At 36.5% G+C, this 26,935-nt stretch overlaps 1 protein-coding gene across 2 annotated transcripts; it reads left to right on the top strand.

Annotated features, from left to right (window-relative positions):
• The first annotated feature begins 85 nt into the window (after positions 1-85).
• THNSL1 (threonine synthase like 1) lies at positions 86-13,709 on the top strand. Of its 2 annotated transcripts, XM_035029492.1 has the most exons (3): positions 86-200; positions 5,748-5,921; positions 7,151-13,709. In XM_035029492.1, exon 3 carries the CDS (start codon positions 7,199-7,201, stop codon positions 9,428-9,430), a length of 2,232 nt encoding a protein of 743 aa, XP_034885383.1. In that variant the 5' UTR covers positions 86-200; positions 5,748-5,921; positions 7,151-7,198; the 3' UTR covers positions 9,431-13,709. The 2 variants fall into 2 exon arrangements, with proteins under 2 accessions (XP_034885383.1, XP_034885384.1); XM_035029493.1 differs by lacking the exon at positions 86-200 and having other exon boundaries at positions 2,593-5,921.
• The last annotated feature ends 13,226 nt before the right edge of the window (positions 13,710-26,935 follow it).

Here is a 26,935-nt window from a genome sequence, read left to right as displayed (position 1 = left end):
CCTCCACCGACGCAGGCGCAGAGAGCGCTGCGCGGGGCTGGGGGCGGGTCAGGCCTAGCGAAGGTCTTGGGCCCGGGCCGTGGGCGAGCCGGGTTGAGCCCCTGAGGTGTGGCCCTGCGTCCTGAGGCGGCACTGGCGGCTCCTGGACGCTCCTCCCCGTTTTCTTTCCTTTCCCCCGTCTTCCCAGTGTGATTTTCTTGGTGAGTGACTTGAGGAGAAAGGGAAACTGTAGAAGCCGGTGCGTTCCCATTGCATGCCTTGCCGCACTTGGTTCCTGCCCCTGTCCGCTACTCGGTCGTATCTCAACCATGTCTGCGCTCGTTCTCCCCGCTGCTTCTGCGCCAGGCCGCCCGGAGCTCGCGGCGCGGCCCTGCTCGCCACCTGCGGGAGTGCGCGCCCACGCACGCCCCGCCGTCCGCCCCATCCACCTGTCGCGCCGCGGTCCTGCCCTCGACAGACCTCTTTCTCCGTTCTCTGCTCTCAGCCCGGTGTACCTCCTGGTCGCGCCCTCCCCTTAGGTCTTTATCCACAGACACGTGGACTTGCTGTTTTTTGAATAAGCAGGCTAAACCAGGAGAAGCCTCTTTAAATGGGCCCTTGAATTTTTGCCCGTTCTTGTGGTGTCGCTTTTTGAAAATTGCCTTCTCGGGAGCGGTTTTGTTCCGTTTTGAACCGTCTGCTCTTCCCTAAACCTATTTAGGCACGTATGACTGCTGAAAGAAATTCATACAGAAGGCTTTGCGATCCCGAGTCTCTAAAAGACATTTTGTCAATATTTGGGAAAGAGGATAGTTGGTCCGAACGAACCTTACGGAGGCCATTGCCCGCAAGGAATAAAGATGGTCAAAGATAACCAACACCAGTTTCGGGCATCTCACTGCCAGGGTGCTCGGTGGAGATAAAAACAGCATGATGGCTTCATTAACCTTTTAGTTCCGACTTAAAAGGCTCTGCAGAATGTGTGGGTCCTTCTCATTTGGGGCTCTTAGCGAAGTTCATTAGATAAGAATAAATTTAGCTTTTTCTTATCCAGTTGATAAGATTTTTTAATTTTTATCCCAGGAGTTCAGCATTTTATTTCAGATGAGTGGCATGTTGGAGATGATGCTCCTGTTCCTCACATCAGATCTTCCACTTTTCAAAACGTTGTTTATGTATATACCACTTTGTCGGTTTCCTTTCGCCTTTGGCTATTATGTTTTGGGTTTGGGGGGATATTTTGTTTGTTTTTGCTTAGCATGTATAGAGAAAAATTCTCTTTATACATGCCAAGATTTGAACTAAGGACTCATAATGATAATGCCATTAACCAAGTGGATGGCCATTGTTCAAAGCTTATACATTTTCTAATGAAGAAGAAACACTTTGGGACGCTTCATATTAAACAGTTCCTAAAAGAGCCAAAGGGCAAAGCATGATTTCTCCAATTAGTAAGTCCCAACCAACCTTAGCTAGTCTTGACTTTCTGTTACTGAATACAGTAATTTCACTGCTATCAGTATATTTATTGTGGCTTTAAAAATACCAATTTATGATCTCCTCACCATAGTATATTTAGTTTACAGTCGTGATGAAGTTGTTAAATCATTTAGAAAGGAACTTTTTTCCTTAGATACTTGGTCTATAATTCTGCTTGCCTTTTGAAAGCATGTTTACAAAAAATATATTTCTAATTTTTATAATTCCCTCAAAATGGCAGTACTGTTCAAGGAAATGTCTATGTCCACTATGCCCACAGGGAATTAGTATTAGTATACTGACAGAGGTCATGAACTTTGTCTGTAAAGGGCTGGGTAATAAATATTTTAGGCCTTTGCAGGCCAAATGGTTTTGGTCAAAACTGCTCAACTCTACTGTTGTGGCTCAAGAGCAGCCAGCCAAAGACAATACAAAACAGATGAACAAATAAATAAGCAAAGTTGTGTTCCCATGAAACTTAATTTACAAAAAAGGTGGTTATAATTTTGCACAGATTTGGCCTGTGGGTTATAGTTTGCACAGACCCCTGCTATAAATGGTTTGTACATACAAGTTAGACTTTTTTTGCTAAAGCTTAATTCTAATTTACTTAGATGAATAAAATGAGGTTAGGTGGGAATATAAAAAAGACAATTTTCTAGGAAGAAAAATAACCCTGTATAAGAGATATTCTTTATAATAATATATTTTTAAGTTATAGAGTTAAAAAGGGTACTTAAAAAGTCTTTTGGATTAAATATTCAAGACCATTAGGGTATCTAACAGCAAAAGGTTAGCAACAGGAAGGGCTTAATCAGCTTTGGTACTAAGATAGGGGCAAAGATGAGTGATGAACTTGTAAATTTTACTTTTGATTTAAGATCCCTCTGATTACAACATGACACTGGAGTGTGTGGTCTTTCCATCCTGCTATTTCCAGGGAGGTAATTGCTGACTGACCTAAAGGCGTGTTGGGAGGATTTTTGCTTAACAGTCCAGAGCAGCAGAACTTTACCTCCCCCTGGCTAGTTTATGTCCTAGGAAATTTGCATTTTTATTATGTATTGGAAAACAATTTATTTCTGTAAAAATACAGTCATTTTTAAGAATTTAAAAAAATACATCAGGATGCCTTCATAAGATAATGGACTAGATTTAGTCATTCTTCTGAGAAATTTAGATTGCATTAATATAGGGTGACAAGCATAATCATGGCATAAATGTTTTCAGAAGTTCACTGGACCACAGCCAGTTCTCATCATGAAATAATTTTTAAAGTGCTATGACTTATGTTTTATTTCGGAATAGTATGAAACAAATACTTTAAATGGGTGCCAAATGCTAAATCATCCTGACTAAATAGGATTTGGATAATTTCCCAGAGGAATTGGAAACTAGGTAATTTTATAATGGAATTGAAAAAATTCTTCTAGACCATTTTGGAAGTAAAAATTGATAACAGGTATGACTTTAGTTGATTAGTAATCATCTAGTGGTGTCCTTAGGAAAACATCACTGTAAATAGGTTGCTGAAAATTAGTATGAATTTCTGGTTTAAAAATGTAAGTTTATTAGCATTCATAGGAAATAATTTAAAAGTGATTTAAAAAGTGATTTCTTTTTTTTTCTTGAATTCATTATTCAGTTTTGATCAGCTTGCCAAAGTAAAATTGTTAAATTTTGTGCTAAAGTTCTTGCTGTGAAACCAACAGGCTTTTCATTTGTCTGTTTGAAGGACAAGTGTCTATTACTTCTAAAAAGTATCCAGTGGAATTCGTGGATCAAAAAACCCCATTATAAGTGAGCAGTAGGAAAACCTATTTAAAAAGTATTAATGTATAATGGAGTTGTGTAGATCTTCCATCCTCTGAGGAATTAGAGAGTATGACTAAAGTGTTTTCATGAAGAACCCGGCTCTACAAAAAACACTTTAGAACATCGATACAGTAAAACCTGAGTACTTTATGGCCAAGAGATTTGGTCTTTAAGTACAGCTTTTGTTTTCTGACTCCTCGACTTCCATTTAATTTGAAAAAGTTTTGTCCTTTGGCTGAAGAAAAATTGCCTATTCATGACCACTAGACTGAAATACATACTAAAATATAAATAATTGAAAAAGCATAATAACATGGCTTTGAATCGTAAAGGAAAATGATATGCAGTTAATCCTCACTTTTCACAGGTTCCATATTTGTGAATTCTACTCACTAAAACTTATTTATAAGCCCAAAATAATACTTGCCAAACTTGTGCATTCATTCATGGACACACGCACAGTGGTGAAAAATTGGAGTCTCCTGATGTACGTGCTCCAAGCTGTGGTCAAGCAAGATGATGCTCTGCCTTGCTGTTTGAGCTCAAATACTGTAAACAAAAATGTCCTTCTCCCATTCTAGTTAGTGCCACATTTTTCACATTTTTGTACCTCTAGTTGGTGGTTTTGCTGTTTAAAATGGCCCCGAGGTTGCTGACGTGCTGCCTAGTGTTCCTAAGGTAATTAGGCTATAATGTGCCTTACAGATAAAATGTGTGTTAGATAAGCTTCATTCAGGCTTAAGTTAGAGTGCTGTTGGCTGTACAGCGGTAATGAGTCAACTACATATATATATGTATAAATTATATATAAAAAATATAAAAAATATATAAAATGACTTTAAGCAGAAACACAAAACAAGCCTATGTATTGCTCAGTTGGCAAAAATGTGACTTGAGGCTTGCAGAAACCTAACCCTGTATTTCCCCTAGGAGCAATTGGACTATTCACTGTTCACTAATTCAGTACTCAAGAATGATGACTTTATAGAACATAATACCATGAATAATAAGAATTGAGTTTATTACCTCTTAAGTAAAGACTTAGTTTCCAGATGAAAGTTACATACTGTAGATATTATTCCATCTTGTCTTTTGGTTTGCTTACAATGGATGTTGAAGCCCTAAAATTAATTTGTGGCTAAAATGTTACAAAACAAAATTTAGTATGTTACTTAAAATAGAATTCATCATCTTTATTTTTCTTTTAAAATGATAATAAACTGCCTTTAAAACTGCCTTCTGCTATTTTCAGGAAGACTTTTATGGTCAAATAATATACTAAATTAAATTAAGCTGTCATAATTTTCTATTTTTAATTCATATAAAATAAAGGAAAACTAAGGTTATAAAAGATAAGGCAAAGAATGCATAACATTTGTGTTACAGTCTTCTACTTTTAGTGGAATTGGTGGTAAGCATTGTAGCAACCAACACAAAGTGAAAAAGATCAGTTAAAAGATTTAATGTCCAGAAAACCAACCAGCTACTCAGGTAATACTACAGTTACTGCTAATACAGACATCAGAAAGTTACGCATTGGGAACTAAAAAAGAACACACACTCCTGAATAGCAGGTGAAGCAGATGGTTTTAGAAAGTGTTCCCCTTCCTCCAAGAAAACTAGCTGGTATTAAAGTACTATACTAGAATACAGTTTAATAAAAGACTTTACCGATATGGTTCAAGTGTATCCTTCTCTGATCCTTGGTTTATGGCAGGGAAAGAATTAGACTGTGCATAGCAAAACAGTTCTTGATTCATGGCTAAGTACCCATATTTTCTCTGAAGGCTTATAAACTAACCAAACCATGAAAAAATACACCTAGCCTTGAGTCTAGATATTCTGATTCAATTTATATGTTTTTGGTCCATTGCCATTGAGTGATAATAATATTACTATATATGAGAATATTCTTATGTGCCAGCCACTATGATATGTTTTGAATTTATTATAAACTCAATTAAATAGACAAGGGGTACCGGTGTGTAGCAGACACTATATTTGTGCTTTTTATAGTAGATATTACTACATACAAATCGTGTAGTGATTCAGATGGATAAAACAACCCACAAGAGTAATTCAAACACTCATTTCATAGCTTTAGTCCACTGATTTAAATTTTTCTCTCATCACTAAACATCCAGTTAAGTAATTAAAATTTCAGGTGTCATTGTGAGAGATTTTATATTTGTTCTTATTTGGTTATATTACTGTCTTTCATACTGCTTGGTGGAAGAAATTCCTTCAGTACTGTTTAATGAAATTTCTTTTCCATTATAAGACACAGATGTTAAAAAAAAAACAGTATCTTAATCTTTTAATAATAGATTTGGGGAAACATGAAAAGGGTCAATTCATTCTTTTTCTGGACTTTAACTTTTTCAGGTGGATATTTTAATAATAGACCAGTCTCTGTGTGGAATTTTGTAACGTTGTACGCAGTGATGATTAACTTGAAAATTTTTCTGTTATAGACTCCGTTTTTTTGCAAAGATTGACTTTGCCTCAGCATCAACAAACTCTTCATCTGAGATTGGTTCCTGTGTGTCATTTGGTTTACAAGTCAGTGGGAATTAAGGACAGCACATACAAGCTGAAAAGCCAAATAAGGAAATGTATTCCTTCTCTTGACGGTTCTAATTTAACTTGTAAGTTAAATTCAGTGTTAGTTTTAAAATGGTTTAAATGTTTAATTACAGAACACAGTAGCACAGATAATCAGTAGTAAATGATTAAAAGTTTTCAGAATGTATTTGAACATACCATCTGATATTTAATATGGCTTAGTTGCAGAAAATGTGAAAAGCCCCACTAGATGTCTGTGGAGTTCCTTTAGTCAATTTGAATGAACACTGCAACAGTTACTAAATTGCATTTTACATATGACTAAGAATTTGACTTGTCTGGCATACATTTGTGTTTTAATGTTGAGTACATTTCCAAAGACAGGGATTTGAGCAATATGGGGAATTGCAGAGGTTCTTTGGATGCCAGAATAATGATTTCCTCTCATCATTGGAAACATTCCTGAGTTTTTTGTTTGTTTGTTTTTATTGCTATCACTGTAGAGTTTGGAATTTGAGTTAAGTGTCTCCACTGATAATGTTTAGAGGACAGAAACAAAAGTGACGGTTTCATGCAGATAAGGTTATAAATATGTAGCCTTTGACTTTGCTGTTAATTATCAATTTTTCTTAACTATTTGCATAATATTATACCTTTCATTTTAGCTTTTTTAAAAAGGACTTCAATGTGAAAAATATCTAAGGATGATTCTTTACAATATGCATATAAAAGGCACATAAGAAAGAAAATGCCATACCTTTGTCCTACAGTTTGGAAAGTTATTTAAGCATTTTGTAAGCAAATATTCTACTTCCCTGTTGTGAATTTTATGAGAAATTTATGAGGAGCATGATAGTCTGTCAGCATGTTAGTGTAACTGAAGTTAGAAATTAAATATAAAGAATATTCAGCTTTTATGAATTACGAGTAAATAGCATTCCAAATAATGCTTGTTTATATGGGTTATAAACCAAGAAACACTTTTCATTACAGGAAAAAAAATACTAATCTGATTTAGATTTTTTTTTTTTTTAAGTATCTATGATATGGCATTTTCTGAATAAAGCATTGCCTATAGTTACAAATTTTTAAAGTTTTGGTCACTTGGGCTTGAGATTGAAAAGATTATTTAAAGGATAATATGTAATATATGAGAATTTGGGTTTGAGTACTTTAAAAAATGTCCCATACATTTGAAAGATTTCTAAACAGTTTAGGTACCGTGGACATGGTTATTTTCAGTCCTCTTTGGGATTTTAAGTTTGTTGAAATTAGTAACCAAATGTCTTTTTTGTTTTTATGTTTTGAAAAGGGCTAAAGCCAGTTTTTAGGTTGACTTGGGCAGAAAAGTGAAAAGAGAATGCTTCACTTTAACCGATGTCTGCATCTGAAACAAATAGCCCAGAAATGTTTTCCCAGTATACATGTTAGAACGGATAAACATGTGCAGCTGTTTCTTTCAAGAACCCTTGCACTTGCAGAATTCAGGAAGTCATGGCACTCAACCCACTCTCTTGTTGGAGACAAAAATATTATCCTGATGGGACCGCCTGGTGCTGGGAAAACAACAGTAGGCAGAATAATAGGTCAGAAACTAGGTTGTTGTGTCATAGATGTGGACGATGATATCCTTGAAAAAACCTGGAATATGAGTGTGTCTGAAAAATTACAGGATGTTGGTAATGAGCAATTTTTAGAAGAGGAAGGAAAAGCCGTGTTAAACTTCTCTACATCTGGAAGTGTGATTTCCCTTACGGGGTCCAATCCAATGCATGATGCTAGCATGTGGCATCTGAAGAAAAATGGGATAATTGTATACCTGGATGTACCTCTAATAGATATAGTCAGCCGCTTAAAATTAATGAAAATTGATAGGATCATAGGTCAGGATGGTGGAACATCTGTGAAAGACTTACTTAAGTTTAGAAGACAGTATTATAAGAAGTGGTATGATACCCGTGTTTTCTGTGAAAGTGGGGCTTCCCCAGAGGAGGTCGCTGACAAAGTGCTCAGTGCTGTCAAACGGTACCAAGATGTGGACTCAGAAACATTCGTTTCAACAAGACACATTTGGCCTAAAGACGATGAACGGAAGGTTTCAACAAAATTCTTTAGCGAAGCAGTGATTGAGGGGTTAGCTTCTGATGGTGGACTCTTCGTTCCTGAGAAAGAGTTTCCAAAATTAAACTGTAGGGAGTGGAAAAGCCTCGTAGGAGCAACCTACATAGAAAGGGCACAAATCCTGCTGGAAAAGTGTATACATCCCGCTGATGTACCTGCTGCCAGATTGGGAGAAATGATTGAGACTGCTTACGGGGAAAACTTTGCCTGCTCCAAAGTTGCCCCAGTCCGGCACCTCTCCGGCAACCAGTTCATCCTGGAGTTGTTTCATGGACCAACAGGATCATTTAAAGATTTGTCTTTACAGCTTATGCCTCATCTTTTTGCACACTGTATTCCACCAAGTTGCAATTATATGATACTTGTAGCTACTTCAGGAGACACAGGGAGTGCTGTCTTAAATGGTTTTAGCCGTATTAATAAGAACGATAAGCAAAGGATAGCTGTGGCCACGTTTTTTCCTGAGAACGGAGTAAGTGATTTTCAAAAAGCACAAATAATTGGCAGTCAGAAAGAAAATGGATGGGCAGTGGGTGTCAAGTCAGATTTTGATTTTTGCCAGACAGCTGTAAAAGGCATTTTTAGAGATTCCGATTTTGCTGGCTTTCTTATTGTGGAATATGGAACGGTCTTAAGTTCAGCTAACTCCATAAACTGGGGCCGACTGCTTCCCCAAGTAGTTTATCATGCTTCTGCATATCTTGATCTTGTTAGCCAAGGATTTATTTCTTTTGGAAGCCCGGTGGATGTCTGTATTCCCACAGGAAACTTTGGTAACATTTTAGCAGCAGTGTATGCCAAAATGATGGGAATCCCTATTCGCAAATTTATTTGTGCCTCTAATCAGAACCATGTTTTGACTGATTTTATAAAAACAGGACACTATGACCTACGGGAAAGAAAATTAGCACAGACCTTTTCACCAGCAATCGATATTCTTAAAGCTTCAAACCTGGAACGACATTTACACTTGATGGCTGATAAAAATGGAAAACTAATCACAAAATTGTTTAATCAACTAGAAGAGCAGCATCACTTCCAAATAGAGAAGACGCTAGTTAAGAAACTCCAGCAGGATTTTGTAGCCGACTGGTGCTCCGAGGGAGAGTGTCTGGCAGCTATTCATTCCACCTACAGTACTTCAGGGTATATTCTGGATCCACACACTGCTGTTGCAAAAGTGGTTGCAGACAGAATGCAAGACAAAACTTGCCCAGTGATTGTCTCGTCTACGGCTCATTACTCGAAGTTTGCACCTGCTATCATGCAGGCTTTAAAGATTAAAGAAATCAACCATACCTCCTCAAGTCAGCTTTACTTGCTGAGTTCCTACAATGCATTGCCTCCACCGCACGAAGCCTTATTAGAGAGAACGAAACAGCAAGAGAAGATGGAGTACCAGGTTTGTGCAGCTAATGTGAATGTCATGAAGAATCATGTGGAAAAACTAATACAAAATCAATTCGTATAAAAAATTTTTGAGTAAAACTTTTTTTTCTGGTGATAAGCATGCAGTAATAAATGCCAGACATTGATTTGGAGTACAATAGCATTTTCCTTTTTTTGGTAAATATAGCTACATGTAGATCTATTATCTTTTGGAATTTCAAATAACCTGATCTCTAAATCTGAACATTGTACCTGCACATGCTCCTTAGAACCTTATAATCTGGAAGTGACCAAGGGTGGCATAGTGCATGGACCTTTGTGTTGTGCTGTGCTTTGCATTCGTGAGGGATATATCAGTTTCCACGCCCTCATCCCCACTTTTAAGTGGATCAGAATGTATTCAGTTGGCAATTAGAATATTTAAGCGTAGTTGTTAAGTAATACATCTGTAACCATTACTAGTTTTCTATTAACTAGAAAGATTATTTATCATTGACATGTCTAACTTGTATGGAAGAAGTAGTAAGTTCATCTGTTAAGATAGGGCCAGGGTTTTTACATCTCTTCCAAGTCCCATTTTGGACTACAACTAATTCTATGTATCCTACACCATCCAAATTAGATAAGTGCTCTGTCCTTCACTCCCCTTTGGATGGTTATAGTTAGGGTGATATATTTTGAAAATCAAGACACATGATTTAAATCTAGGATGTAATAACATAACTAGTTAGTAGTGGATATAGAAGTAAAATTATCTGTTTCATGAGAAAAGTTTTCCAAAATTCAGAGTATTTTAATAGTCTTGATAGAAGTGTATTTCTAGTTATAGGTAGCAGTTTTTCTGTATTATTTAGAGTCCATTGTCTCTCTCTTCGATGAACATAGTCTTTTTTGGCAACTGAAGTCACACACAGTTGAAAACACACCTATCTAGCTTTTCTTTCTTTGTAGTAACAATAATTTTAACCATGACTTACATTTGTGAATTTACTGGATATTTTATTTCTGAATTAAAGATTGTTACTGAAAGGATCTATAGTGTAATGGACTACTCTCAACCACAAGATGGCATTCCTGACATAATTTGTCTTTGCTGATAATATTCTGCCTCATTTTCTAAGAGAACTACCTCCATGAAGAAACATATTAAAAGTTGTAAAGAAAAAAATTTAATAGTTTAATGAGTAGAAACAATTTGTTTAAAAAATACTAAAAATCAAACCAATTTTGTGTTAACATTGGATGTCTGGCTTGGCTTCTTCCAAGTAAGTTCTAAAACCAAAAATTGAAAACCAGAAGCAGGGACAAGAAAATAATGGAGGATTCAAAGTTCAGTTATTCACGTATTTTTTTTTTCTTTTGCTTTTAAGAATATCTGTTTAAGTAGATGACATATTTAAAAAATAGAACAACAAACAGCTAAGTGTTCACTGTATGAGAATGCACTATTCTTCTGAAAGGGGGAGCAACAGTGCTAAAAAAAAAAAAAAGGACATGATTTCTGTCCTCAAGAACTATAGCTAGGGAGACCACACAGAAAAATGAAGCCATGTACAACACAAAAGAGTGACTGCAAGATGGTTTATGAGTAAGTAAAAAACGAGTGATAAGAGTTAAGCGCTGTAAGGATTAAAAGGAAAAGGAAAGGATTGCCGTGGAATAGTCAGAACAGTTTTCACAGAAGACGTAGAACCTGAGGTGAGTCTTGAAGGATGGGAAGATTTTCTAGGTGAAAAGGAAGGGGAAGTATATTCTAGACAGAGGCCAGGGAAACACATAAGGTGAAATGCCGAGGACAGCACCTGCATTTGTCTGTGGTCAGTTGTTTCTCTCACTGCCCCAAGCTGTCACTTGATGCCTTCATTTCTTCTCAAAGCCAGCTCTGCCCTTCCCCTTGGAGCCTCATTCAAGAGGAGCGAGCCACCATATCTGATGTACTTTGTTTCCCATCATCAACTGTATAAATCTGTGCCTGTTATTCTTAGCTTTCCCCACCGCCCTCTGCCTGAATGAGACACGCTCCTCCTCCTGTCAGAGGCAGCCCTTCACGTATGCCTCGCCTCATCAGTCATCCCTGCTGTTTCTTCAGCCTCTCCCCTCTGATGGAACCTTTCTGTCATTCAGATGCTCTCTTCATATCTTAACAAGAGCAAAACAAAATCTCTGAAAACATTCACATTTCTTCCCATCTTTTATTGCTTTACACACAAGATCAGTGCTCTTCAAAAAGAGTTGTCTATACAGTCACCGTTTTCTTGCCTCATTTTCTCTGTATACATAAAGTATATGTACAGTTTAAGGAGGAGTAATAGAACAAATACCCATGTACTCACCACCTTGCCCTAAGAGTAGAACATTACACCTCTGATAGCCACATGGTCTCCTCTTTGATAATGTGCACTTCTTTCCCCGAGGCAGCCACTATCCTAAATTTTCATCATTCTCGTTTGTTTTTATAATTTTTCATTGCTTAGTTTTGCCTCTTTTTGAATCTTAGGTAAGTGGTCACACTGTATATTTTTCCATGACTTTATATTTTGCTCAAGAACTTTAAAATCCATCCAAGCAGATGAGTGGAGCCACAGTTCATTAATTTTTTTATTACTATATATATAATATTCCATTGTATGAATACCACAGTCTATCCTTTTACCAGTTAATTGACGTCTAGATTGTCTCATGTTTATCTATTCTTGTATGCAGTAGGTGTACTGTTTTGTAAAATTTGTGTTGAAAACTAGTGAATATGGACTTTGAAACATTTGTGCTTCTTTCCAATAATATGTAAAAATAGGTTTCATATCTTGGCATTATTAAAATAAAAACTTGTGCTTTGTCTATGAAATGAAAAATTGTTATTGAATTTCAGGCTGTCATAATTTCTAGCTTTAACTATCTTTGAGAAATTGTTTTATAATGTCATAAATACAGCAAGTTGAAGATTTTTGAGGAAAAAATGAGATTTTAAAATTACATATTAATGGAAATCATAAAATAGGTTTCCATCAAAATAGATGGTAGAAGGCAATAAATTGTTTTGTATGAGTTTTTTTTGGATCGTAATAATTCACTCTGAAAACCAATCACTTATGGCAAATACTGTTTCAATCCATTAAATAACTTATAAACCTTACATAATTCAAACTACTTAATGTTAATTTTCTTAAAAAGGCTATGTTCATGTGAACCTCAAACCCATAAAAACATAAATAGTACAGTTTTTGTCACAATCCAGGAGCTTGAATAAAATCTGCATATGAAATAGGTATTTGTGTGGGCCCTGTGTGTGCACTCCAACCATTAGAATCATTAGTTTTATCTCTTCAGACTTTAAAAACAAATAGGCTCTTTTAAAATCAAAGTTAGCGTAAGCTCCTCTGATTCAAAAAAGTAGAGCCAAGCAAGTTGCCAGTGTCACGTAAAAGAGACCCGTCAGAGACAAGAAACCAAGTCAGCATAATGTCTAGCAATACACTGATCGATTGGCAATATTTTCACGAGAGCTCTACATCAAAAAGTTGAGTTTGCTTCCTATAGAAGGGTGCATTAGTCAATTTAGCTATTTTTGTTTTCAAACCCTTTTATCTCTTCCTGAGTTCTTACCGACTTTCTTCATCTAAGTGGTGATAACAATTGTCTGGAGTCACTGCATTGAAGTTACATGTGCAGATGTGACACTAATTAGGTTATTATCATAGACTTTATTGAGAGTTTAGTGGCCTATGAAACACAGACTTGCTAATGGCAGGTTGAATTTCATTCATTAATACTAGGAGAGTTTATAACTGAAATTACTTAAATCCTCAGTGAATTGTTTTAAGTAAATTCTCATTTTTGATGAATGATCCTGAAATTAGTCAATTTAATATCATCTCATAGTAAGTTTGATGGTATCCTTGCAAGGCTTTTTAAACAAATGCTTTGTTACTACAATTTTTCAAAATGGAAACTTTGAGACCAATATTCTAGAGTTCATGAGAAATGCTGAAAAAAGAGAAAATCCTCCAGGAGCCATTTTGAACAGTTAGAAGTTAATTTTTTTTGACAAAAAGGTATGTTCTTGGCACTCTTTATGGCACAAATATTAAGACATGTTTAATTTTATTTCAGAGTAAACTAGGCTTTTTGTATTCATGGTAACACTAAAATTTAATTTAATTATATGTGCAACAATAGGTTTTCTTTGAAGCCATGTTAAAATACTGTTTTGGGTATTCTTTATAGCATATACCCCAGATTGGTAATTCATGTGATCTTATGTCATTTTCCTCAAAATTCGAGGACTTTTATGTTTCAGAATATTTTGTGTACAGCACTCATCATCTCATGTTCTTATTGAATAAATAGAATTTTGGAAACAATTTTTCTTGCATAAGATTTAAAGTTTTTATTTTAGTTCTTTTAGATGTGAATATTCATCTGTTACCTAAGATATCTGTCTGCTCTTTTGTCAAATAAAATGGAGACGACTCTGGTAAGACCTGAAGTTAATGTAAGGTTTGATTTTGATTTGGGTTCCAAAAAAAATTGTCAAGTACATCTGTTTTTCCTTCATCTGTCTCAAAACTGGATTCACATTTCTTTTACCTAATTTAGTTACTGCCAGTCTCTGTTAAAATATTGATTATAAACATACTAGTTTTCTAAAATCTGAAGAAGTTTTAATTCCAAAACACATTTACCCTATGGGTTTTGTATAAGGGATTATGAAGCTGTTCATTTTAGCACAACATAATTTTCTAATAGAACATAAAATATGTGCAAGAAAATAGCATTTCTACTGGGTCGAGTGGCATAATTAAATGATTTCATATCCTGGTTTGACAGAATTGAAGATTATTCATATTTGTTTTGAATTTTACAAGGCTCAAGTCAAGTAGCAGTTTTCAAAAATAATTTTACTCGCCCTTGATAGTACTTTTTTTCTCTCCAACCTCCAAGCAGATTCTCTCTCCAATCTGCTTGAGATTTTAAATATAATTGGTTGACATAATTTTTAAACAACTGCCAAATCAATATGTGTCATTACCAGAAAATACATCATTTCTTGTAAATTCCACATCTGTGTAATTTCTTCTCTAGTAAAGCAATGTAACTTAATCCTAAAAGATCCTAATAGCTTATTTTTTCACAGAATTCTGTATATTTTCCAAAGAAGAAGAGTCATCCGGTCAAGAGGTACCTCTTTTTCTTTTTTAATGTTGTAGCCTGCTATGAAGAAATACAGATCATCTTTCTCGAGAAAAGTTGAATAGAACAATATTTTACTGGCAGCAGAAAGAAGGAAAATATTAGTTTAAATCAGGTCAAGAGCATAAAATTTCTACTGGTCAAAAGTAGTACCAAAATGAAATAACATTTTAGGACAAAAGTAATCAAAGCTAAAATATCCTTTGAAATATGCAGGTCATTCTTGTCAAAGAGGAAAAAATACATGTAGGAACTGTATAATTTTGAAAATGCTTACACATATATTATTTTATTTGATTTTCCCAAAACCTCAGATAGGTTGATCTGGTCACCAGAATGAGAGGTCCAGAAATTACGATTTGTCCACGTTACACACCATTGATCATTTAAAGATATCTTCTACTCCACTTTTAGGAGAATAATATATAAACTAGAATGCAAATTTATTGATTTATAATGGTAGATATATTTTTCTAGGGACCATAGATTTGGACTTCTCCATGAGCAGTCAGTAGTATACTTGGTAAACATGAGTCCAAATCAAAGAAAGGACCGTTTTAAGGTATATTTCACTCACAATTTTCTGTGCTTATGCCATGATAAAGAAGGTCTTTTAGTGAGCACACTATTCTTATCTGTTTGACTCAAGGTCATTCTTCTCTGGACAATACTGCCATCTGAGCACACTGCTAAATTTTGATCTTTGGGTGTCAGTTCATTATATTTCCAGATCACACATTTGGGTGAGCATGTTCCTTTTTTGGGCTTGTTACAAAACAAAGAAGTCATACTCTCAGCACTTGGGAAACTTATGGAGAACTTCAGTAAGTCATTTGACTTATTACAAGATCATGTCATAAATATTATGATCAGGACCAGACAGAAACATGGTGTTTCCTGCGAAAGCCAATTAGATCTTTGTTTTCCCTTCAGACTAATGTTCTTTTTTTTTTTTTTTAAGATTTTATTTATTAATTTAAGACATGGAGATAGAGAGAGAGCATGAGCAGGGGGAGAGGCAGAGGGAGAGGGAGAAGAAAGCTCCCTGCTGAGCCAGGAGCCCAATGCGGGGCTCGATCCCAGGACCCTGGGATCATGACCTGAGCCGAAGGCAGATGCTTAACCATCTGAGCCACCCAGGCACCCCCAGACTGATGTTCGTTAAGTATCCAATCCATTTTTCTTTTGGAGAGAGACCAGTTTTGCACAGACCCCACGCTGCAAACACAGTGCAGGGAAAGATGCAGAGGGACCTCTATTGGCCGAGGATACCCTCTCCTGTATTGTTCCAAACAGTTCAGCTCTGACTCCAAGTCTGCAATCCCTAACCAGCAAAACAAAAACATGGGAACTAACCAAATGCACCCTCTTTGAAAGGTAGTTTAGGAACCATTTATTGCTATTCAAGCATATTCTTGAGTCTTCTCAGGCTTCCGATTCCTAGAAGCATTTCAAAGTAGTTCTTTTAACCACATACAGAATTGATAAACACAATTTTCTCTCTGCAATGTTCCTAATGAAGGTAAGTCTTCCTGAAGGTTGGTGCCCTGGACAATTGCCTGGCTGACTCTTCCTTAATCCACTGCAGGCCATGATCATATTCTAGACCTAAGGCTATTGGAAGAGAGCCAGGAAGAGAAACACACATCAGAGTGAGGGATTAAAGAAGGTTTTCTGGAGGAGATGATCACGTGTATGTGTCAAACTTTAACAGTCAAGTGACAGTTACATGGATAAATTGTGGGCCGAGGGAAACGACATGGCATGAAGTACAGTATGTATAGTTCAGTTTGCCTGGAACAAAATGTGTCAATGTGGGGTTATAAAGATGAAGCTAGAAAATCAGGCAGGATATATGCGTTTATAATTTTTGAAAGCTGTGAGGTGTCACAGGGATTTTAAGTAGAATACCATAATCAACATTTTGTTTTAGAAAGATCATGCTGGCAACGCTGGGAATGGAGAGAGGGGGATGGGAATACAAGGGAGTGGGGGAGGGAATGGCCTCATGGGCCTGAGACCAGTTAGGAATCCAAAGCATGGACTAAGGAGGTAGGAGTGAGCAGTTTCAAGAACTGGGAAGTCGCTTTATAGGATTTGGTGATAGATTCAATGAGAAGGGCATGGAAAGAGATTCTGGTTCATAAACTAGATGGATGGTTTTACCATTCACAAAGATCAAAAATACAGCAGGATGTGCAGATTTGGCAATGAATGAGTGGGGAGGAGATGTTGATTATTCGCACACCCAACTCACTGAACACTTAATTTGCACTTTTATCTCCCACCACAAGTTATAATAAATAGTCTCCAAATCCTCTTCAAAGAAGAGAAGGGAAAATACCTCAATCACTAATGAGAGCATCTGGGAATTTTCCAAGTTTTACCTGCAAATAAATGCATTTCTACTTTCCCCCTAACTTCCAAACCTTTCTTGCGCTTCTTTCCTCCTTGTTTACTAAAAATGACTTCATAAATCCTACCTATCTGTCAACATTTTCATGCTGCAATTCAGGATTTACTTTGTTTCATTGTTCCTTGAGCACCACCATACTTGCTCTTTTTAGCATTAGTATTTATATGCTGTTTATAATAATTTCTAGAGTTAACTTGTTAAAATCCTAGATTTCTTTCTGATAAAAATCATTTTCACAATTTAATTATAACTCTCTTTAGAAGTCTAAATTCCTTGGTACCTGCCAAGGGTAACAGTCTATTATTGTCTAAAGGATAAATTCTTAGTTAATTGACTTCTTGGTATATTTCATTCTGATAACTGACAATAAAATATACCCCACACTGAATTATTGCATTTTAAGCTTGTTGGGTGGCCTTTTTATGTAATGGAACATTTTAACTTGCAGGCATTTTCCAAGGTACAGAATATTATAGGATATTTCAGATTCTCTCTGGGTGCCATTTTGTTCAATATCTACTCTTATTTTATATATATATATATATATATATATATATATGGTATCACAGGAAGTGATAGTTTCCCTTTAAAAGGAGTTGTTGTTTTACTTTTTTGGTTGTCAGGAAACATGACAGAAGTTTGCTACCTGGCTGAAAGATTCCCATGAAATTTATGCTTTAAATAGACATGGAGCAGGGTTGTGTCCCCATTTCCCTATCTGCCTTACAGTGCTGACTGCACCAAATGTCGTGATCTCCACTGACAATAATACATGAATTAGGCATTAGACATTTAACTCTTAGGGAATGTAGGTTTATGATTTAAAAGATACTCTTATGACAGTGACAAAAAGCACCTTTCTCATCTATACAGGGCCCTGTTTCTTAATCTATGAAATTGATACTTACCTGTTATGGGTATCTAATAAAATAATGCCTGTGAGGAGATTTTTGAAAGAATACATGACATTATTCTTATGGGTGCTGTTACTATTTACTGTCTTAAATTTTGAAAGAACTTATCTTAGAAAAAGAGTGATTTCTTTAGTAGCAACTTCATTTCTGGAATGATTTTAACATATTCAAGAGGAATCCTTATAATACTATATTAGGTTGATTTCTGAAATGAATGTCAGTTATTGATACTGGAATAGAATGGATGACTATGATTTCAAATGCACACTTTTTGTTTTGTAAATTGTGGGGGTTTTTTTATAGCTTTTGAATAGTATCTATTTCTCAAATGTCAACTATGTGGAATGACCTGGACCTACATTGCTTGCTTAGGACTTGGAATGAGAAAGATTCAATAGTTGTCAAAGGTAGTATAACTTATTTAAATAAGGATGTGTGTACTGAGAATCACTGAGATCACTTTGGCAATTTGTTTGCATAGCAGATGTCTCTACAATGAATTCAAAATTTTCACTGCCATGAATTTTGATAGTCATTTTAGCAGAACATTGCTTTAAATTATTTACTCTGTTACTGTGAATTTTCAAATATACCTTGGTGAAATGAATTTAATGTTACATAACAATTCTAAATGCCAGAATCATAAAGCTTAAAAAACTGTGATGCCTTCTTGGAAAGCAAATTCATCAAGTTTTGCTTGAATACCCAAATTTGATCTTTTTAATAGGGACTGTTTTGCTCTTGCATGCCTACTCAAAATGGTCACCATGTTATGTTCTGGACATTTTCTTTTTCTCTAGCTATAAGCAGTATTGAAGTCAGTGTCAAGATTTTTAACTGAATGGTAATATTTCAGTTACCTATGCATGACAAACTACTGCAAATACTAAATAGCTTACAACAACCACCATTTACTGCTGACCCTGTGGATTAGGACCTCAGGCAGCAGTGGAAATGGCTCATCCTTATTTCATGTGGGACAACTGGGACAACATTACTAGACTTGGAGGATCCCAAAAAGCTTCACTCCCAAGTCTGGGCCTTGGTGCTGGCTGTTAGCTGTGGTACCTCCATTCTCCTCTGTGTGTCCTCTCTCTTCCCACAGTCTCCCATCCTTCTGGGGCTTGCTCCTCATGTGACTTCTCTTCTTAGTTGAATAGTCTTTACACAGTTGCTGCATTCCAAAAGCAGAAGCAGAAGCTAGCAGGCTACTTAAGATAGGGGCTCAATAATCCCAGAATACCACTTCCACTACATTCTGTTGGTCAAAGCAAGTCACAAGGCCAGTTAGATTCAGGAGAAATACAACCCCACCTTTCAACAGGAAGAGTAGCAAAGTGACATGGCACAGGGGTATATACTCAGAGAGGAACAGTTCATTGGGGACCATTTTAAACAGTTTACCATATTAAGTTTACCATATTAAGCGTTCCTCTTAAAATTAAATTGAAGTTCCTCTTTTTAAGAGGAGCTCACTTCAATCAAGAAGACATAGCTTCTTGGTCATGATTTGGGAATTTTAACACTAAGATAAAATAATGTTGAAAATAATAATAACATTTGAAACTAATGGTATTTTAAACATTTGGTCTTTCTTCCTTAGACAAAGCTGTGATATTGTCTTCCTTGCTTTGGTGAGAATTTGTGTGCATAAGTTCAAAAAATATGCCATGCATACCTTTTAAATAGCTTGCTTTCCAAATTTGATAAGACTGTGGATATTGTCTCATGGCAATAAGTATATGAATAGCCTCTAAATGACTGAATAGAAATTAATATAGGGGCACCTGGGTGGCTCAGTCGGTTAAGCATCCAATTCTTGATTTCCGCTCAAGTCATGGTCTCAGGGTCTTGAGATCAAGCCCTGCATCAAGCTCCATGCTCAGTGGGGAGTCTGCTTGAGATTCTCTCTCTCCCTCTCCCTCTGCCCCTACACCTGCTGCCATGCTCTCTCTCTCCTATCTCTCTCAAATAAATATTTTTTTTAAAAAAGAAATTTATACAGATGTACAATAATACATTTAATCTCTTTTCAGCTGATAAATATTTATAGTTTTTGCTGTTTAAAGCAAAACTAAAATGAGCATTTTAGGTGCTTTTTGATCATTTATTTATACCAAATTCCTAGAAGTGTAATTTTGAGTTAAGGAGTATAAATGTTTAAAAATTTGATGCTATTCTTCAGAAAAGAAGTTATTCCACTGTCTTATGACTTCCATGGTTTTGATGAGAAACTGTAGTAATTTGGATCATTGTTTCTCTCAATGTAATCTATCTTTTTCCTCTAGCTCTTTTCAGGGCTTTTCTCTGTATCTTTTATTTTCTAGCAGACTATGGTGTGTCTACCCACTACTTTCTTTGGATTTATCCTGTTTAGAGTTTGTCAAGTTTCTTGAATCTGTAAACTTATGTCTTTCACCAAATAAGGGAAGGATTTGGCCATTATTTCTTCAAATTTTTTTCTGTCCTGATCTCCCTTTTCTCTAGGGCTCCACACATTTTCATGATGTCAGACAGGTTCCTGAAGCTCTATTACTACTTTTTCTGTTCTTTTCTGCAGTATTTTTCTCTCTGTTCTTCACATTTGATCATTTTGATTGATCTATCTTCAAGTTTATTGACATTTCCCTCTGCACCTCCATTATTTTTATGAGCTCATCCAATCATTTTCTTATATCAGTGATAGTGTTCTAAGTCTTCCAATTTGTTCTTTTTACTGTTTTCATTTCTTTGCTGATATTTCGCATTTTTTGAAGAAAGTCTACAAGATAATTGTCCTGTATTGTTCAAAAATTCTGAGATCATGGAAGATATACAAGACTATAGAACTGTCCCAGATTAAAGGACACTAAACAGATGTGACAACAAAATGCAACCTGTGATCCTAGATTGGATCCTGGAGCAGACATTATTTTTTTCTTTTAATAAAAAGAACATTAGTGGAAAAAATGTCTGTAGGTTAGATAAGTGTATTATATTAACATTAATTTTCTGAGTTTGATAATTGTGCTGTGGTAATATAAGAAAAAGTCCTTGTTAAATAGAAAATTCACACTGAAGTTTTAGAAGTAAGGATGCATCACGGCTGCATTTTTTTCTGAAATGCTTTCGAAAAAAGAAAGAAGAAAAATGTGTTAAAATGGTTAAGATTTGGAGAGTCTGAATGAAAAGCATATAGAAATTCATGTACTCTGAACATTTTGTTAGTCTAAAATCAGTTCGGAATACAAAGTATAAAAAACATAGAGGTCGTGAAAATTAAGGAATGATCTGTTCAAGATTGAAGAGTACAAAAGAAATAAAAATGCAATGCATGATCTGGACTTAATCATAGATCTATAAATGACATTATTAGGACACTCAGCAAAATTTGAGAGAAAAATTTGGATTACATGGCAGTGGTATATCAGTATTAAGTTCCTGGTTTTGAGGGTTGTGTTATTATTATGTATGAGAGTGTCATTGTTTTTCAGAAATATATACTGAAATATTACGGAGTAATAGGCTTTCAATATAAAATTTAGAAATTTGAGAAGAGAAAAATAATCACTCATAACCCCACGCCTGCCTGCCTTTCTTTCTTTCTTTCTTTCTTTCTTTCTTTCTTTCTTTCTTTCTTTCTTTCTTTCTTTCTTTCTTTCTCTCAGATTTTATTTATTCATGAGAGAGAAGAGCATGAGTTGGGGGAGCAGGGGCAGTGGGGAAGGCCAGAGGGAGAGGGAGAAGCAGGCTCCCCCTGAGCAGGGAGCCCAACTCGGGGCTGGACCCCAGGACCCTGGAATCCTGACCTGAGCTGAAGGCAGACATTTAACTGACTGAGCCACCCAGGCACCCCACATTTTTAATTTTAGATGTTACAATTTTTGTTTCTAGAATTTCCATCTGATCCTTTCTTATACTTCCAATATTTCTCCTAAAAGTCCCCATCTTCTTATGCGTTATAGTTATATTTTCCAATAAATTTTAAGACATATTTATCAGAGTTATTTTTAAGTCTTTGCTAATTTCAACATTTGAGTCATCTGTGGGAACTGTTTGTATTGGCTGATATTTCTCTTAATTATGGGTCACATTTTCCTGTTTCTTCTCATGTCTAGTTTTTATTATATACCACATATGGTGGATAGATCACTGTAAAGATCCTGAATTCTATGATCCACCTTTAAAGAATGTCAGGTTTTGTTTTAACAGGCAGGTAAATTGCTTGCCAGTCATTTTGAACTTGTAGAAGTTTGGTTTTAGGTTTTATTAGGGTAGGTCTATTTTAGTTTTTCTCTGAGTTCCAAGGCAAATCCTTTAGACCTGGGATTTGAACTTCACTTTGAAAGTGTGGCCCTTCTGGGTTTTCAGTGAAATGTTCTAAGTGTTGATCAAACTCCTCTAAATTTTCTGGTCTTTAATTCCCTTTGTCTTCTCTGCAGTAGACAACTGCTAAAATCTCTGCTCTTTGCAGTGTCCAGCTGCTCTTTTTCCTCAGGCATCCCCTGAGTCATGTCTTGTACATGCTTCATTCCAGGTCAACAAAGTACTTAAAGGTAGTTTATGCTCAGATTTGAGTGCTTATCTCTATCACAGGTTCCCCTTTTTTCCTGGAATTTGCCTCCTCAATTTCCAACCACTCTAGTATCTCCTAATTCCATCTCTGACTTCTTAGGCTAATAACATGGCTACTTCTTGATTGAGCTGTGTCCATTCATGCCTCACAGCCTGAAGGAAGCTCTCAGGGAAAAGTTGAATAAATATGGGTTATATCTAGTATAGTTCTCTTATTTCATGAATTTAATCCCTTCGAGTTTCTGCCTACATTTATTCACTTTCCATTGTATTTAAATGGCTGTTTTATTTGTATGTTGTCTAGATCGATAATTCATATTCTTAGGTGAGTTGGTCTGATATAAGCCACCTGCCCATATCAGAAGCTGGTGGAATGAACAGGATGAGACTAGGACCTATTGGTTTCCTCCAGTGTATTTTCACTACATGATCCAACCTGCCCTGGAGCTTTTCTTTTCTATTCTTTTTTTAAAGTTTATTTTTTAGTATTCTCTACACCCAATGTGGGGCTCGAACCCATGACCCCAAAATCAAGAGTTGCATGCTGCTCCTCTGACTGAGCCAGCCAGACACCCCTGGAGCTTTTCTTTTGAGGGCCAGATTTCTATTCCTTGCCACTTTGTGGGAAAATAAGATGAGAATATGGTATTAACATAATGATGTTTAAAATATAAGTTGTAGTAGTGAGGAAAATAATATGAGTCTCATTCAGTAATCAAACAGCTTCAAATATTTCTAAATTATAGTATATGAGCATAAAAAGTATAAACATATCACTAAGAGAATTCTTATCAATGAACACGATTTTATAACTCAAACATTATTTCCAGAACTTGTTTAAATCAGTCTTTGGTTGGATTTAGTGTTGATTAAAGCCTTGGTCATTTTTTCAGTCCTTTTTTTGTGAACAGCAAAAGGATTGGAAGAAAAAAACTACAAGAGGCTGTGGAGCAGTGCTTAGCAAATGCTACGGAAAGAGTTTTTATTAATTATTACAATTCAATCTGGCTATTTCCTGTTCTTCACAGGGAAATGGAATATCTCCTAGGTAAACAATCAAAATGATACTGTAAGCTATGTCTTTGCAAAGCCAAAATGATCCAGAGAAAGCTTAAGCACAGTGTAGCAAGTCCAGAATTAATCTCTCTGATTAATGAATGAAAAAGAGGAATTCATGACCAGTAGTATCTATGAGCTTTTGAGGAGAGCATTATGTCAAACATTAGAACTATCACCTTCATTTTCTTGTGTGGGTGGTAAGCCCTAGTTCCATAATTTTTAAAATATTTATTTGTTTATTTGAGAGAGAGAAAGAGAACACAAGTGGGAGGTGCAGAGGGGAAGGGGAGTGAATCTTAAGCCAACTCCACACTGAATGTGGAGCCTGAAGTGGGGCTCGATCTCACAACCCTGAGATCATAACTTGAGGTGAAACCAAGAGTCAGATGCTTAACCAACTGTGCCACCCAGGTGCCCCTCTAGTTCCATAATTTAAATGTTTTCTTGAATCTTGCAATCTCTGTAATGTATTAGAGATGAAAAACTTCCCCTTAGCTTTGTAGAGACAGTTGTGGGGCTAGGTCACCTGCAGGCAGGTCCTGGCTCTAACACTAGCTTTAGGATGCTGGAAAAGTTATTAAGTCTACCTTCTAGGACATATGGATAAAAATACCTGCCTTACTGGACTGTGAGGATGAAATGAGATAGTTCATATAAAGCACTACGATCCTTTATTTCATCAGTCTTCTATAGGATGAACCTAAAGTAATTTGTTCCATAAAATACTGAAATCTCACTATAACTTTCCTTACTTACTTTTAAGTAAGTCCTATATGTTAGTTTCGATCTCTTAGAAATACACAATGCTTAAGCAGTGCTATTTTATTTAGATGGAAAAAATGAGAATTTGTCATTTGCAAGCTAATTTGAGGTTTGGGCCGAACCAGTAGACTCTCACTTTCCTTTTAACCAAATAAAATTAGTTTTTGGCAACAAGATTCAAGGTAATTGACTCTGAAGCTGCTGGTGCTTTAAGTATTGTCTAACCAAATTTTTATAGTTCAGAGAACAGAAAAACCCAATTTTTCCTCTTATGAATTTAATCCAATGTAAACACAAACTTTCAAGGTTTGTTCAGGGATGCTAATTACTTTCTTCTTCAATTTTTCCATGATGAAGCTATTCTTGGATGTCAGCAAGCAGGATTAAACCTCAGGAGCATGTGAGGCCACTGGAAAATGCTTCATTGTCTTTCCGTCTTTCTGGGTCACTCACTATTTGATTATCCAGACTAATTGTAGGAAGGGAAAGCATGAATAATTAAATTGTACAGACAAGCTCTTGTACCTTATTTTGGCTGAAGACTGCATCCTTATTCTCCAACTAGTTTCCAGAAGAGCTAACAAGTAAAGTAAAATGGTTTGTATCCTGTCTTTGCTCTATTTCCTCTATCCTTTCAGAGAAGTATTAACAAATGACAAAATGTCTCCCTCCTAAGTACCCCGTTTCCTCTGCCACAAAGGAGCAGTATCAACAATGAGGAAACAAGCAGAGATCTAGGTAATAATTCCCCAAAAAGGTAGACTTGCCTATACTAGAACTTTCTGGTTATAAAAAGAAAGACAGACCTCGAGGCTGGATTTGGCTCCTGGCTTTTCCTTTTCTTGATCATTTTCCAATGAACTTAAAAAGCTATTTTCCTCTTTCTTCCCATTACAGGCTTTTCTGGCACCTCAGAAGAAACAATGGAAATAAACATTTAACAGATGGTCCCAGCAGTTTCTCTGACACACACACAGTACAAAAGGGAAGCATACATAATGGAGTCGATTTGATCTTATTTTAATTTGTTATTTCGCACAGAATAATTTCTGGTCACAATTTGTTTGTTTGTTTGTTTCTGCCTTTTATCTCTGTGGTCCCTTACATAGAGTTTCTGGAGTCTTCTTCAAGGTCAGACCCTGGACCTCCCATATCCCCACTCCACCCCCCAGAGAACAGTGCATCATACCATTAGCATAAATGGTTTAACCACAGCTCCCCTGCAGAAGTTCTTTGGGAACTATTAGGAAGGTTTCCCACATCTGCACCTGGTTCTTTCATGAAACCAGAGATCACAGGGTGGAGGTAAGCTGAGGAATATTATTAGCAAGAGAGGAAGAAAGGAAAGAATTGAAGGAATATACTCCCCTTTCACTGATAAGTGGGAGAACGAGAAAAACCTAGGGTACACATGTTGGCCTCAAGGTTGTAGGGAAGCCCGAGGGGCATATGAAATGACCACCACTGGGAGTCTAACTTTTCCACATGGCTTGGAGGTGACACATGGGTTCAAGGCCAGAGTGTCCACAAACATCAACAAGCCACTTAGTCTTCTGATAAAAAGCAAGGCCAAGTTCTGAATCCGAGCATTCCACGGTATGAAGAGACAAGCAACAGGTCAACAGGCTAAGGTCTGCATGAGGAGGAACAATCAAGCAGAAGGAAAACCAGGCCCAGGCCCTAGTCAGGGGATGCGTAGCAAGCAGGAGATGCTGATAAGAAGTGGAGTCCTGCACAGGCAATGGCCCAGATCAGCAGCAAAACCCAATGAAATCCAGGAGCAAAGATCTGAGACGGCTGTTCTGCTGTTCTCCGCCCTGCATGTATAACTCATCACGGGGCGGTGGGGGAGCAGGCCAGGGTTGTACGACATGCTGGGGACCTAGGAGAGGCAAGGGATTCTCGCAAAGCCATGCCCAGGCACTGGACTGCTTGTGGTCTCTCTGCCCCTGTGCCTTGGATAAGGGTAAAACTTCAAGGTTTTATCTTAAAGGCACATACATATTGACTTAGAAATATCCAGTGTTATCTGAGAAAGGAACGAAGTGGAAATGGGTGTAGGGAGGGAGGAGGCAAAAGAAGGCATCCAGTGCTTTCTAAGAGGCTGTATATAGAGAAAGGCAGTCGAGAAGGCTGGCTTCCCGAGGTGATGGATGTTTTAGCTGAACTTACTGTGGTGATCTTTTTGCAGTGTTTATGTACTAAATCACGTCGTTATGTTGTACACTTAAAACTTACACAATATTAAGTGTCAGTTATATCTCAGTAAAGCAGGGGGAAAAAAGAGAAGGCCAGCTTTGGAGTCACAATACCTACATGGAAATCCTATCTCGGCCATTTACTAGTGAGTAAACCAAGGCAAGCTGTTGAATGTCTATGTCCCACCTACAAAGTGAGGACAATCGAGTCTCCTTCCTCATAAGGTTGTGGGGAGGATTAACTGCAAATTACTTAGAAGAGTACCTTGCACAAAATAGTTCTCAATATACTTTAGCTGTTGTTTTGTTCTCAAGTATATTCTCAGCAAAGAGTTATTGATCAACTATAATTGATCATCTAGGCGCCTTGCCAGGTGCTGGGAGAACTATGATAAACAAAATACACACAATCCTCGTGATCTTAGGAAGTAATAAGGGAACAGAATTTGGAAATCTAGGTACAAGTCTGTAAATAAAACATTACAGAAGGTGAA

Source organism: Mirounga leonina, unplaced genomic scaffold (assembly GCF_011800145.1).
Source record: "Mirounga leonina isolate KUSES-001 unplaced genomic scaffold, KU_Mleo_1.0 Mir_242, whole genome shotgun sequence".
In the NCBI taxonomy this organism is placed as follows: Eukaryota; Metazoa; Chordata; class Mammalia; order Carnivora; family Phocidae; genus Mirounga; species Mirounga leonina.
The sequence above is the reverse complement of the archived record's forward strand: the minus strand, read 5'-3'. Positions and strand labels throughout refer to the sequence as shown.

What these genes read in the sequence shown, in the direction of transcription:
- THNSL1 (XM_035029492.1), top strand. Translation starts at nt 7,199, where the DNA reads ATGCTTCACTTTAACCGATGTCTGCATCTGAAACAAATAGCCCAGAAA.